Consider the following 15,948-nt stretch of genomic DNA (forward strand, 5'->3'; position numbering starts at 1 on the left):
GCTGTCCTTCAATGTCACGCGACATTTGGTGACAAAAAGAGTGAAAACCACTTCATACATAAAAACAAACAAATAAGCACTAAATGAAGAATGTTTCTGGACAAGAACACTGCATGTAAGAAGCGTTGAGCAAAGATTACAGCGACCGAGAACTCACGCAATTGCTAGCCGGTAGTGTTTGACGGCCAAATCTGAGTTCCCAATGTCCTTTTGCAGATTAGCGTAATTGTAATGCACCTTTGCGTTTCCTGGAAGGTCCCTTACACCTGATCTGAAACAAACAAAATGCATCATTCACCTAATGTTAATATAATAAACGAAAGAAAAAAAAAGAAAGCGTGCAATGTTGATTCACGTTCTACGTTTGGTGAACAATGAATGTGACACAAAAGCTGAACTGCACGTGAAAACCGTACGAATATCACCCACTCGAACAGGGCCTCTCTGGACGCCCACACGCTGTTCCTGTTCCAGGTGCGGGCAGCGAAAAGCAGCACCAGAATCAAGCAGATGCTCGTAGAGCACCACCGAAGCACTCTAGAGCACCGCATGTGAAGGCGGCACAGCCCTTCGGCCACCAACAGGGACATGCCGATGCTGTAATAAGGAGAATGGCAGTGCAGCTAACTTTGCAGCATCTAATATGTAAATCTAACATCAAACAAAAAAGCTCACATTACAACGACAAACGAATGAAAGCCAAAAGTTGTGTCATGTCTATGCGAACTTCGTTACACGAGAAGCTCGCATTCATGTCCCTGAAAGCAAATAATTGCTTGACGAGCCAAGCGTAACGCGGCAAGCTGAACCATACGCAACGTTTTGTGCAAAGAAAAAATTCGGCAGGGAATCATTGAGATGGGAAGCAGCCAGAAAATAGTGGCGTACATCGCTTATTTCGTATTTGGTTGCAAATGAAGTCATACATGTTTTGAGATCTAGTTCACTATACCGGGTGTTCGAAGTTTTCCTTTATTGTTTCTTAAGTTTCAGCGCTAGGAAGAACATAAAAAACACCTTTGGAGAACACTTATGTATCCTGGGGGACTTAAAGGGAGACAATAATGGTAGCTCTTAGTGTTCCATTTAACCAGGATTTATACCATCTTCGGAAATTGTGCCTCTGAGCAGTTTGAATTTCCCCAAGACCAAAAAGAAGCAGAACGCGCCGGCTATGTGGAGGGGCAAACGAAAATACCGAAAAGAAAATCCACTGCTTTGGTGTGCAAATCTAGCACCCCCTAGCGTAACGCGCGCGCTTTGAATTTGCGCCCCCCCCCCCCCCCTGTGCTCTGTCCGACTTTTTGCATCGTCTGCTACATGATGAGCGCTGTTTTCTGCTATGAATAGAGCCAATAAGCTCAAATCCACACACTTTTAAAGTGTATGTATATATAGAAGTACTCACGTCGACGTCGAAGTAGAGCTTGACAGTTTCCGCTACGGAATTGCACACTTTCGGTACTTCATCGGTGTGCCTTGTCCCCAAGCTTAGCGAAATTTCACCTTCACTGTCATCATCAAATGAACTGGACAAACAAGTTTCCTAAAATTTGAGGCACGCTATCTTTCTTGCTGTCGCCATACCAGCCGTTGCGCGTCGCCTGCTGATCGTCTGCTCTGAGCGCGCGGCACGCAACGAATGCTGGGATTACACAGCGTCGCTCCACCAATTTTTTTGGAGCACCTCGGAGCAACGCAAAAAAGAAGTGCCCCGACAGGGTGCGCCCAGATTACCGAAGATGGTTTGTGTGCACCGGTGCGATATATCGAATACGTACAGACCCACCGGCGCACACTGGTGCACATCGGTGCGCTTTCTCGAAGATGTCATTAGTAATTACCTTTTCAATGACTACAGTAAGCAGACATTTTTGTATTGAAATATTGGAGGCAGTTGCGTTTCGAAACATCTACACGTGGAGGAATTCCTCTAGCATTTCTGTTCTCCGAGGTATCCCACGGTAAGGTTTAATCTTACCTTGCATCATTACGCATGCAGGGCTGTAAATATTGGTGTAATGTTTCTCCCCAATGTGACAAACAGCCGTAACTTGGTATCGCCAGCCTGTATCAAAAGGGCAACCGTTGTCATCTTTACCAATGCCCTCTACCCATTGTCAGATTACACGTAACTACCGCGGCCCATCTGAAAGTACGTTCGCGCTAGTGCTGACTGTCTTGCACGTGTAGTCATGCTAAGCATGATGAGGTTTCTACGCGATATCTCGCAGCACAGGAATGCTAGAAGAATTCTCCCAAGGTGTAGTTGTTTAGAAACGCAACTGTCTCCCACTTCGCAATAGAAATATGCCCGCTCACTGCAATCCCTCTAAAGTTAATTATTGAATCCTCAATAATTGGGCCACTGACAGCCATCATTATTGTATCACTTTGTGTCCCCCTGGATACGTAAGTTATCAGCAAAGATAGATTTTATGTTCTTTCCAGTGCTGAATTTTAAGAAAATTATTAGGCTTGACTTTGGACATTCAGTATATCACATGTTTGTCATGCCTATATACACCACGCGAACAAAACCTATAATCCTGACAGGCTTCTTAGAGGAAACCGGAATAGATGATCGCTTGTGATAGGCCAGGGGTTATCATATATGAAATGAATAGTTAGTGTAATAAATGAGAGTAGAAATAGAAAGATTTGCGTGTGAACATTTTATGACAGTGTGAACTGCTGCAAGAAAACTGTGCATTCACATGATATTTCACCTAGTTTCAGTGTGCTATTCTATGTACTATGCTATGACAGTGAGGGCGCCGAACGACCATACCGGGAATTTACTAAAACAACTGGGGATGCAATTACCTAGGAATCGACATCATGAAGAAAAAAAAGGTTTAGCCTCTTTTTTCCGGATATGAAGAAAGAAACCGCTGGATATATATTTTAGTGAAAGAGTCATTCGCACTTTCACTAACTTTGAAGAAGCTACGAAGCTACTTGTGCGTGCGTGTACGCAACGAATTGCGGCAGTGAAGTTGCTGGGTGAACGTAGTACAGAATGGAAAAACACGACCACGTCAAAGAACGTATCGAAAATTCTAATATGTCAACAGACCACCGCGGAATAAAATTTAGTGCAGTTTGTGCTCGTGAAAGGTAAAACGTTTCCTTGATATCAATGTAGGAACCAAGACGTCTAATAAAGCGTCAAAAAACAAGGCACGATGCAGGTGTTCGTATGACAGTTGTTCGACTGAAGACGCAGAATTATTATACGAGTTCTTGTCTGTATGTTAAAGCAATCTCAATTGACTAAGCAGCGTCCGTCTTCTCTTCATTTTTCTTCTGGTGCACGTCGAAGAGAGGCAATTCAATTGCCTCACAGACACCTCCCGTGAACATGCAAGGTTGCCAAGTTGCTCTGAACTTTAGAAGTACAGGGCAACATAGTAATTTCGAGCGATGAAAGAGTCCTTGAGCAGAGGTATCGCTGCAGTGATACTTACTGTTTAGACGCCTTTCATCTCATGTGTATGTGTGTTTTTAACTAGCGCTGTTTATGTTAACGCGGGGTACAAGGCTTCGACGCAAACGCTTAACTTAAAACGTATGGTGGTAAGTTTTAGAAAAGTGTACACTGATATATACGACAAGTAGGTCAGCAAGCTAGTTCGCAAAAGACAAACGCTATGTTCCCCATTTTGTTTGCTTGATCATGAGAAGCATCGTATTGCAAGAAGAGAGCAGGAAAATTCCGCGTCAGCTGCCCGTAAGAAACAGTTGCACCTACCAAAGAAAAGATCATATAAAATGAAAAACAAAATAAAGATATTTTTGCATAGGTTCTAAAAAGATTCAATTAAAATGTCAGTTTCTTACGAAACGTGAATTACGATGAGTCCAGCAATGCATCAAAGCGGCGAATAAAATTGAGGACTGTTATTTTGTTCGTCTCCTTGTGTTGAAGTACACGTTGCCGCATTCCTGAATTTTTCACGAATAAAGACGCCATTTTAAACTGTTACTTAGCTCTTCCGCGTGAGAGTAATATGACAACAGTTTAGTGTTGCCACTTCTTCACAAGCTTTCTCAATAATTGTGATCGTTGTGGAGTTGCCTGTAAAGGGTGCTTCGTTGTATGTTTAGTGTTAATGTGGCAAAGGTACTCACTGCCCGAAAGAACCTTTTGAAGGTATATAGGGATTAAATAAAGTGCCCACCGGCGATGGTGTACACACACCACATGAAATGAACTCATTTGCCAGAGTTAAAAGTTTTCAATTCCGCTATTTATTTTGATTATTGTTTCTATGCTTTGCCATTATCCACGCGCTTCTTAGTGAATGCGGTGAAAAAGTTTTCACAGTGTGAGGTGACTACGTCGAAAATGAAAGTGAACTATACGCAAAGATACTTTCTATTTTCCAGCGTGGAGCTCTTTAGATTTCCCTTGGCCAGATAGTGCGAACAGGAATGATCACACTGAACAGGTACAAGCTTGCTTAATCTCCTATACATTTCGCTTCGCTCCCATAACACGATCACTGACTTCTTTTCTGGCGTGGAATGCAAAATCTAGGACGGGTGAGTCTCTTATGTGACAGAGTAATATATACCGTCACAATTATTCTCTCATGTGACTGAAGTTACGTAAGATCACGTAACGCTTTCTCACCTAACTATAACCACGTAGCAAAGTCACATGACTGAACATCACAAAACGCTCACGTCACCTCTCTTTATCTGCATTTAATGAAAAACACTCACGTCACCACAAATCATGCTACACCTAGTCGCATGACTAAAAAGACGTATCAATTAGTCGGGTGGCTGATATCAGGCTGCATTGCATCACAGCCAGTTATGTCACAAGTTGCCGTCATAAATAAACCTCGTAATTGCTGGTCACGTTGCATGTTGCCTTCATAAACCACGTAATAGTAGAGTGACCTGACTAAAATCAACATCAGGTAACAGATAGAAATGGGACATGTCTAGGCATGTCTGGGCATACTTAGTACTACTAGCGAAAACATGGGATATCTGGCAAATATTTGGCATTACTAGCATAAGCTAGGTGAAAAAGTAGCTCTACTGATAGTTGCAGCCTTTCGCCACTAAGTAAAGGCTGCAACGTCTTCTTGAAAGATGTGTTTGCGCGGTTCAATTCATATATAATAGTTATTTTTCACATATCAGATTCAATCAAATCATTCAACCTTTTGAACACCATTCGTTATCCGCTATCATAGGTACACATACGATTACTATCATGTGCGCTGTTAAAAAAGTATTGCGTACCTTGGAATGTAGAGGACTCTCTCAGCTACGACGAAGCCGACGGTCACGAACAGGTTGGACGCCGGAAGGAATGGCAGCACAGTCAGGAGCAGGGGCACCAGTAGTCTTGAAGGGTCACGCAGTTGCTCAGTGTTGTTGTAGTAACATAGCTGTTCTCTTGATCCACTGGCAGGCTTCATGCGTCACATAAAATGATACCAATCGCTTAAAGTTCTCAAACAATCCTATCATGCTGATATTGATGACAATTTTGCGCAGTGTATGAATCGAAAAATCACAGCATATCCACGGAGTGAATGGTGATGAGTGGGGCGAAGCGTCCATCAGTCTGTCTGCGCTTCCGTCCATCCGTTCGTTCTTGCTTCCGTCCGTCCGTGTGTCCATTCGTGCATCCATCCGTCTGTCCATGCGTCCGTCTGTCCGCGCGTACATTGGTACATCCATCCGTGCGTTCGCCTTTACGTCCGTCTATCCCTCCGTCCATGCATTCATCCGTGCGTGTGCTCCTTCTTCCGTGTGCCAGTCTGTGCGTCCGGCCATGCGTCCATTCATACGTCCGTCCGTGTGTCAAACAGACAGACAGATGACAAACGCTGGCGGCGGATGATTCACTGTTTGCCGATAAAACCCTCCGAAGCTTCACCCCACTCATCATCATTCACTTCGTGGATATGCTGTGAGGTGGTTACTACATACATGCATACATACAGGTGATGACCTAAACACGCCTTAAGGATCTTCGCCCCTTAAATGTTTCGCCTGAAGACACACACATGCAAGAACACAAGTACACTCACGCACATGTGTACGAATGGTAAAGGTAATGCCTAAAGTGGCAGAAACCGAACTAATCAGTAATAACTCATCATAAAAGAAGGTAGCGCGTGCAGACTGCGACGCAACAGAAAGGACCAAACGGCGTTTGTGTTGTCTTGTTCCCATTATTTGTGATTTTGTTTGCACACTCTACCTTCATGATTACTTTGGCCTCTAAACTTTGCTTTCATGTCAGCTAGTAAAGGTGTCGTTCTTGCTTTTAAAATGAGCAAGCCCGCTATAAGTTTATGATTGTGAAAGTTTATTCGGTCTTATTGAAAGCACTGACTGTGTTACTGCCAGAACGGCCAATATATCATTTTTGAGAAAATTCTGATACTTCGATTTTTTTATGGTAGAGGGCATGAAATAGTGAAGAAAACAAGTACACAAAAGTTCGCCCCATTACAAATGTATGTGCATGGCCATTCGCCTTCATTGATTTATTTTCGTCAAGCCAGAAGAGTGAACCAGTGTATAAGTGTACTCTTGAAACTACTGGTCCCGTTATAGGGAAGACTGTTCGCCGGTTTTACAAAAAAACTCAGCTGACAGACAATATATCTTGGGACCCTCTAGAAGGACAAGTATCAAAGAACCATCTGCGAATAAATATAGCAATGTCGAGCTTCCCTGGAACATACCACAAAGAAAATTCGCGCAAGCAGGCTTAAACGCCATTGCCCTCAGTTGCAAGCAGAATAAGCAAACTGGCCTGCTGGACTGAATGCATGTTGGCCACACGCTCGCTACAAGATCGAATACACGTTGACCTCGTGATGGTAATTGTGGTTGATCTCGTGAAGGTTTCTCGTAAACCGACGCCATATAATGCTTTACATATTCGAAATTTGGATGCGTTAGACCTACCGGAGCAAACATAATAATTAAAAAAAATTCAAATAGGAAATATAGAACAACCGTTAGGTGAAGGCATGATATTAGTAGCACCATGATCATCACAAAAATTGGCATTACAGTGCCCCCCTCTCCCCAAAAAACATACATGAAATTGAAGATAACTCATTGCTACTCCGTTTCTAGGCAAGGGCCACAGAATGAGAATTATAAAACGTAGTGGCAACTCACGCTGCTTTTTCTTTTCAATCTCGTCAAACTCCGCCAGCCAAGAGCCAAAAGCGAAGTGAGTAACGCCAGTGTAGCCAGATTTCTGCAGTCACACGGTGATGTCACGAGAGGTATACTGCCCATCTGCCAATCGTATGACAGGATGCGTGGACACAGCAAGAGCCAGGCATTGAAGGCACACAAGTAGCTGTAGGTCAGTAGCCTGTCGTAAAGAAAAGGAAGGGATCAGGATGGGCGACACGCATTTGAAGGCTTATCCTAAAATGAGCGTCGTCACCTAATATTGTTTGTGCAGTGCTGTCAACACGCTCCCTACTCTCTGTGAAGTGAATTGAGGATGTTAGCAGGTGCTCAATTTTTTATGTAGGTGCCAGTAATTGAGTATACGGCTTTGCTGGCGTGTTGTTTTTTGCAGTTGGTAGTAACGAAAAAACTCTATAGTATTTTTACTACACAAAGCTCTATCTATAAACAGACATATACATTAGTGAAGTTATAAAAACTGCAGCATATATAAAAACGTTTACTGAGGAATTAAATTTTACTCGGAACTCTGCAGTTAATATTTAAACATGCATAAATGTTCTGCACTACATTTTCATCGCGTTCCTCCATCCCCGATTTCGCTTGTTTGGTTTTTTGCGTGACTTTTTCTCTCTGATTTTTTTTATTTTGAAGCATCATGTTCGCCATCGTGGAATCAACAATGGACTAATGAAGAATGATTCAAGATGTGCAATTTAAAATGCTTGTATTTTGATAATGCTGTTCCTCTCTATCATTTCAAAGTAACATCTTATACTAAGTAACGCAAGACTTGCATTTCAAAATCTTAGCTTGATCTCTGTGACCTTTCGCAAGTTTTCTATATGTTCTAAAAGTTCGAGATACAGGATACGGGATTTCATAATGACTACGAGCGAAAACATTGTAAGAATTCAGTTTTCGAGTATTGACACTAATGCAATTTTGTTCTTTCCTATACAAGGAACCGCTTGCCCCCAAATAAACACCGCCGATCTCAAATATTTTGCTAAGCGATGGGTCTGCGATATGGTGATACAATAGACACTTTTCATAACTATAAAGCAAGCTATCAAAACTAATGGTGGATAGGCAGTTACTGCAAAGAGGTTCTTTGTGCAAAGATTAATTGCGCTAGGACATCAAAAACATTGGCTTTCTTCTCTTGACATATACAGGCGTTACCGACAAGCACCAGCGCGTGCAACTAGAAGTAAGTCTCGACCTGAAAGATGCCAGCATTAGTTGAGGGTATGTACAGTGCGGAAAAGTGCACTTGCTGATAATAAAGGGGTATAATAATAGTTATAAGCCGGTATAGCATTTGTAATAAAACATAATGATTCAGGATACTTTCTAACTACCACTAGCCGCATTTGAAAGGTACGTTCACCTGGTTGTACGCATCGAGGAGAAGGCTGCAGGGTTGTCCATCTCATAAAATTCAGGAAAGCTTCCTTGCAGAATGCATATCCTGAAGCATAGGAGCAATATCGTCTGCACATAGAAATAAAAAACACGATATCAGCGCAATAGATGCCATTGCCTAGTGCTTTGCTTGCTTTAGTTTCTGCCAGTGATTGCTCCAAAAACGTCATAAATTTCCTGGGTTCATTCAAGACAACAATTCCCATCCACCGGGGAGTTGCGCCAGTCTATGGACTACACTAGTAGACATTTCTCACATTGCAAAGGGAGGGAGTTGAAAAATATATGTCATGTGAAGGAATAAATAAAGGTACAGAGCTTGGTTTGTTGAACGCTATTCGGTCGAAAGTCATGAGTTATACGGCAGAAATTGTTTGCTTGCTGGTATACTTAATTTCTTTTTGAGAGAACATAATGATTTCTTTTAAAGAACAAAAAAAGACAGTAAACCTTCTACGTCTATTCCCCGACACTTCAGTCACATTTTGGTTGTGACAACATTGCACTTTATGAGGCAGCACGTGTATAGGAATCACTGTGATTATCATTATTTTCATTGTTTCGTTCACCTGCATCTTTCTGAAGTTTTCATTACCAGAAAACACGGTTTTTTTATAACTAATGACGCCGGCAACAAACGGAATTTAATGCGAAACAATCTTGTACCCGCTGTAAAGTTTATAAAAAGCGAGCAAACACGGGAAAATATGGCGAGCTAGACAGGATCGAGAATTGTGATATCGTCATACTATTCTTACAAATTTCAGGAAGTGACTGCGCATCACTAGCGCATACTGGTCAGACAAGAAAGCAAGCTCCAAAGCATATAAGTGCGCGTGGACGCGTACTCATCGAGGGAAGCTTGACGAAAACAATAGCGACTGTTTCGCTTTGTTCTATCACTCCTGCACAGCGTGGCAACGCTATTGTTCTGATGCGAGGCAGACCTATTCGCGGATGGTTCCAAACTGCGTCGTTTATCGATCGTCATCCGTTGCTTTAGAAAAGCGTGAAGGCCATATACGCGATAAGAAATCGTCATACTCACTGCCAGGGGTCCTATTCCTTTTGTACTGCGCTGCTGAGTAGCGTTTGTTAGCTAGTAATATAGACAAGTAAAGACATTTCGCCTTGTTGTAATCGGCATAGGCACTGCCACGGGACCTATTCCTTTTGTACTAAGCTAGAGAGTAGCATTTGTTAGCTAGTATTGGTGACCAGTAAAGACATTTATCTTGGTTGTACAGGGATTACAGAGCTTGGCTGCTGACACGAAAGATTAATTCTGGCTGAAACGTCACAGTTCAATGCAGGCGAATTGCCTGGCACCTGCATAGGCAACTGTGTGATGTCAGTTCCATGTAAATGAACACCAGATGATAGAAACTTTCAGAGCTCTACGTGACTCATTCATTTCGTAGCTCTCGCTCGTAAAAATCAACATATGACATTCATACTGAACAGAGAGTTGTGAGAATGATAAGTCCATACGTGCCAGGATAAATTGTCGGTTTCATCATTTTGTATATGCATGTGAAAGAGATTACAAGTTCTGAACACGCTAAAAATATCTCCTGGCAATGATCATACATAGCGCCAATGGTGGCTTCATATGAAGCTTTTTTACTCCCATAATCTCATCGTTATCATTGGAATGAGACGTGTAATAAAATAGGTTTACAGCCTATGAAGCAAGGCTTTAGAGCAATTTTCCTTTCAAATCAATGTGAGAGTAACACAAGGCTGGCTCTTAAAGGACTGAGTTGCCACAAATCGACACACCTTTCAATTAACTTCTTGTCGATTTGGCAAGTGAACTGCAGATAAGTGCATTCCTGCTTGAGAAATCGGCAAGACCATTCCATCAATTACAGTCTCCGGGCCCATACTATTGACTCAGAAAAGAACACATTGCCTCTTCGTGCCATATATATATATATATATATATATATATATATATATATATATATATATATATATATATATATATATATATATATATATATATATATATATATATATATATATATATATATATATATATATATATATATAAATATACTTCATTTTCAAATATAATCTTTATAGTGGTAGAGCGATGGTAATTTGCGTGTCCCCCATACCACTTGTAACGAAAGCTATCGATCGGCGACGAAATTAGACCAAACGCCGTTCATTGTTTCAATTTCTTCGCTAGCAGCTAGTGCACGTCTGCACACGTTAATACTACCACATAATTTTAAAAATACTCCCACCTCCCAGTCACAACTAGAGCTTGTAAAATGTATGGGTCTTCTAAAAAAAACTTGCGTGCTCTAGTTGTCATCGTCAAGCTTGGATAATTCCACCTCAACCGAAGTCCAGAGAGACTAGACTAGAGACCATAAACTTGTACAGATGCCAGACTCCTCGATTATCACCACACGATACGATTGAAGGCCGCTTTAGGATATGCTGAGCAAAGATAAATACCAGTGGGCATTGTTTTTTTTTCACCATACATCGGTGATATAGCTACTTTTGACGGTAACTCAGCTTCTTCCTGTCACGTCGAGCAGTCTGCGCACTTGGAGCTCCGAAGTCGTTCACCAGTTGTACAGTCCTAGTTGTATTACTTTTGAACTTTAATTTTCTCAGCCCCTTGCTTAAGAATGACTTGGATTGGAAGAGTATGTTCCACCAACGATCTTATCAAAGTGTATCAAGTAGTCTTCAAATCTTTACGATGCGTCACGAGCAGTAAAATATGCAATTTGAGAGGTCTTTGGCAATTCAGAATGTCTTGAAAATATATTGTTCCTGCTTCAGGTAGGAGTGCTTTATTAAAGCACAGCGTAGCGGGCGTATTTCCACTGCGCAGTGCCAACCAGAAGGCGTTGGCAGAAATCCCACTTGACAATTCATAGTACACTGCTTCGGTAGGTTCAAATGTTCCGTGAGCTTTCAGGTTCACAGTGACGGAAACGTCCAACTTTGGATAAAGAATGAGCCTTTTATCGAGGTAGTCGTTGACGAATGGGATGCCTTGAATTTGCGACGATGTGTCCACCATAACGTTGAACTTCATAGTCAGAGATTGTTCTCCCATAACTCTGCGATGTAGCATATAAAATATAGCGTGATCAATTAAAGCGTTCTCAGGCACCACTTCAGCATGTCTTAACTTGAAATATTGCCTAAGGGCTGTGTCGTGTTGCACCCATCGTCCTTCCATGAATAACCGCTCGATCTGCCAGTTTTTGGGGACGTCTGAGCATGCCAACATGATTTGTTTCAAGTGGCTGTTTCGAGCTGTCTATTCGAGGTAGTTCCACACTACACGCATTATATTGCGATAGCGATTAAATGGACAGTCTCGGCTAGATTTTTCCGCCGCTGCCACCCCCGTCATCTACGCATATATTATATATATATATATATATATATATATATATACATAAGGGAAAGAAGTGTATACCTAAGGGCTCGTTTTCCCGTGTTTTAACACAACATTAATGAGATCTAACAGACAGTAATGCCAAGGAATGTAAATAAGAAGAAAGAAGAAAGAAAAGTGGATGAAAAAATAACCAGCCTTGAGCAGGAACTCAACGTGACTCCTTGGCATTACTGTCTGTTAGATCTCATTGATATATGTATAATATATATATATATATATGGCTTATATGCAGAGGAATAACTTCGGTGTTGCCGCAAGGTTATAAGTATGAAAGTAGATGCGCTTTCACATAACAACTGTTTGCAGAAGGGCTTTTCTTGAAGGGCGAGTTGGTACATGATACTGAGGAAAACAGCGCAAAAAACGGGATGTAGAAAAATCGAACACACGACACAAGCACTGTCTCGTGTGTTCAATCTTTCTCCGTCCCTTTTTTTGCCCTGTTCCCCTGAGTAATAACTGTCAACAGCGCGCCACTCTTTCTCCCACAGTAGGCCGGAGCTCCTGCTATCAACACGAACTTAAAATACTACGCGGTAGAAAACACGGATGGGAAAAAGAGAAGGACAAGTGTCTTTTTCCCGTTCGTGTTTTCTACCGCGTAGTACTCTTAGATTATGTATCACCAACTGGTTCAATCGTCCATCTTGATCAACACGAAAAAACGGTGCCGAAAGTGTACCAGGAGTGGCCGTTCACATATAGATGCGCTCGGCACATAACGAACTGCCACCAGTGGTGACACGTGACGTAGAGCCCTTAGTGCCAGCATGCGCTGCCCGTGGGAGGCGCTTCTCACCAACGCCGTCACTACGCATGGTTCTTGTTGTGATCATCTACTGTGACCACGCCGCAAGAAACTTGGTTACTTGGCAAGCGCATGTTTACTACAAATATTGTTGCTCCTGAAAATGCTCGCCTTGCTTCGTAAAACATTTCAATGTGTTGCTATCCCATCCATTGCTTTGCCCTTTTGGCTGAACTGTGACACTTTTTCTGTGCAGGTAATTTTTCGGATGCCTGCAGTGAGCTATTATCAGTGTCGTTCTCCAGAATCTCTAATGCCCACTGCTACAAGCTGCCAGAATTATTGAGGAATCAGTGATATCGATTCATTGACGCTGATCCTTTCGACTCTTAGTACACAAACTACGGGTTTAGTGTCACCGTCAAAAGTGGTACTTTTACCACCTAGATGGTCTAGTGCCTAAGGTACTTGGCTGCTGACCTGCAGGTAACGGGATTGAATCCTGGCTACGGCAGCTGCATTTTCAATGGAGGCGAAAAGACTATAGGCCCGTGTGCTCAGATTTTGGTGCACGTTAAAGGACCCATGTTTTCAAAATTTCCGGAGCCGTTCACTATGGCGTCTCTCATCTTTATTTGGTGGTTTTGGAACGTTGAGCCCCACATATGAAATCAAATCACTAAGAGAGGTACTTTGATGACTGGGTCCTTGCATAATTTGTCCAGCCAAGTGCCGTGTTTATTGTCGAAAATCCTGGAATATCCTTGCTTCTCATTTTTTCTCCTGTAATCATTATCCACAGGTGGTCAGCTCCAATCAACAAGCTGGTGCCAGTCACAGTCTCCACCTCAGTTGAGTTATTTTTATCAGCAATGCCTTTTTCTTTGTGACGCGACTTCTGTGTTAGCCATCACATGTCGCAAAATAATGTCGTCACAGATAACCGGTACGACAATAACCCGAATGGTGTGGCTTTGAGATTGGTGTAGGCTACGCAAGGGAACATAAAAATTATTTCGTTGCCCCGCAGAAGTTGGAGAAACGATGTCAAACGTGCTAAATAAAGATCTAGTTTTTCCCAGCAGATTGAGTTGAATTTTTTTCAGCTAGAACTTTGGTGATGTATGATCTCTAGCTTCATCCAACGAGAATCTCTCGAATGTAGCTGCATCTGTTACCGTTGACGACAAATGCGTGAAAGATCTTCCGGTGTACTCCTATGTCTGTCTTCGCGCAACCACTTGAAGAATTCTTGTCGCATAGCATCACTGAATGTGACGTCCCTCTCGTGCATCCTGAAACCTCTGCTTGTAACGACGTTTCCGCTGTAGCCAATTTACTTACGCAGTGAGGGTCCCACACACTCGCTGTGCGCCTTCCGTGACAAGCTGAGCACGTAAGTTTGACGTGGAAAGAACGTGCCTGATGGCCTTGGGACGTGCATCGATAGCAGCGGTTTTCTTTCGTCGGTATTCCTTTCTTAGAGTCGAGCGAGAGGTTCACATCACAGGCGCGTGTGCCGTGTTTTTTTTCGATTTGCAGAAAAAACACTAGCTCCAGCTGTTTGATGTGCTGTGCGGTACCGAAGCGGTGCTGCCGCCTCGACCTTTATGATGACTAAGAGTGTGGTCAATGAGAGGTCATTCTGAAAATGGCTGACTTTGATCCGGCTTTCTATCTGTTTCAATGCGTGTGAAGGTAAGCAGCTCTTTCAATTTTGAATTAGAGGTTGCAGCTGTTAGTGCTGCGTCTAAGGCATTCGTAGAAGGCTCGTGTCTTAAAGCGTGGCCGCGCTTTGCTCGTGTGCATGTCAGTACGATATCATGTGGGGAAGATTCTCGTAGAATGTCAATGAGCAATTAAGAAAAAGTGACCGTTGGTACGTTTAGTGCAGTGAGATAGCATACGTTGAGCTGAGTGGTATCGTAAAGTGGCCGGAGGCCATGTACGCCACTTTCATACTTTACGTGAGGTAGATTTCGAAACTCTGATAGCTGGTGTTGCTCGATCCGTTTTTTCTTGCCGTCCCACTGTGGTCCCCGGTTTCGGCACCACACAGTAAAGAAACCTATCGATCGGCAAAGAAACCAGACCAAACGCCGTTCATGGTTTCAACGTCTTCGTATTGTCTAGCAGTGCTCGCGTGCACACGTTTATACTACATATTTTTCTGCACCATAGCTGCAAGTACACCACTCCACGCACGAACTAGTTTTAGGCACAAGTAATATGGGTATGCTTCACTTAACCTATAACCTTGAGCACTTCATTGGATATGTCAGCTGTAGATATAGATAAAACTTTTCACGTGTTTCAAGTGTAAGGCAAGAAATGCGTGATGGTCTTTCGTCGAACACTTCAAAATGTCTCTTATCTAGTTTGAGAGTTACGACATAAAACAGATGTCCAGATATCTACGTTGAGAACTTTTATACCACGCAGGTAAATGTGAAGCAATGGATCACTTACCAGTGTCGTGAGAGCCACAAGCTCTGAATCAGTGATGCATCGGTAGGCAATACCTCGTATGCAGTACCTGCAGACTGGCCTGAAAGTTAGTTACACGTACTTTTTCAGGTTTCGAAAGTGTGGTCGTTAAATTTTATATGTACATGTCTTGCACATTCTCAAAGATACGCTCAATGGCGCTGGTGTAATACAATTCAACAACACTGTTTGAGATCACCAGTTATATCTACTTCGATTGGATGTACTATGGCTTGCCGTGAAGTCGATGGTTTGACGGAAACGCGATTTATCTCCATAAAACATGAGGCTGCAAAATCTGCCAACCAGAAGTTTAGGCCTGCCTGTTCAGTATGAAACAAAAGCAACCAATCTGTTTTTTCAACTCTGAAACAAAGCTACAACAACACGAGGGTTGTCTTCTGTTGTCCAAGAATATAGCTACCACAGTGCGAAAACGGCACTGAAAACATTATGTAAGCCTTGTGATAAAGCTTAATCAAGCAGTGCATCAGGTAGGACAAAAGGGAGAACGACCTCGTCAATTAGTCTCACCATGCTGTCTTTTCCAAACGTTCTCTGATGCGCTGTTTGATTCAGTTCCAAATTGGAACGCCACTAACACTAAGGCATTGTTATAAAGGTTTTTTCTATCATCTCTCATACGGAAACA

General features: G+C 42.4%; 1 protein-coding gene across 1 annotated transcript in view; it reads right to left on the reverse strand.

Annotated features, from left to right (window-relative positions):
• LOC142774767 (protein O-mannosyl-transferase TMTC1-like) overlaps positions 1-15,948 on the reverse strand; it is a 60,666-nt gene that overhangs the window by 8,164 nt on the left and 36,554 nt on the right. Inside the window, exons 5-10 of the mRNA XM_075875803.1 lie at positions 15,279-15,357; positions 8,588-8,691; positions 7,171-7,372; positions 5,266-5,438; positions 430-597; positions 158-271 (exon numbers count right to left, since the gene is read on the reverse strand). Of these exons, the coding sequence (XP_075731918.1) occupies positions 158-271; positions 430-597; positions 5,266-5,438; positions 7,171-7,372; positions 8,588-8,691; positions 15,279-15,357 (840 nt within the window). The remainder of the gene's footprint in view (positions 1-157; positions 272-429; positions 598-5,265; positions 5,439-7,170; positions 7,373-8,587; positions 8,692-15,278; positions 15,358-15,948) is intronic.

Source organism: Rhipicephalus microplus, chromosome 10 (assembly GCF_043290135.1).
Source record: "Rhipicephalus microplus isolate Deutch F79 chromosome 10, USDA_Rmic, whole genome shotgun sequence".
Classification (NCBI taxonomy): domain Eukaryota; kingdom Metazoa; phylum Arthropoda; class Arachnida; order Ixodida; family Ixodidae; genus Rhipicephalus; species Rhipicephalus microplus.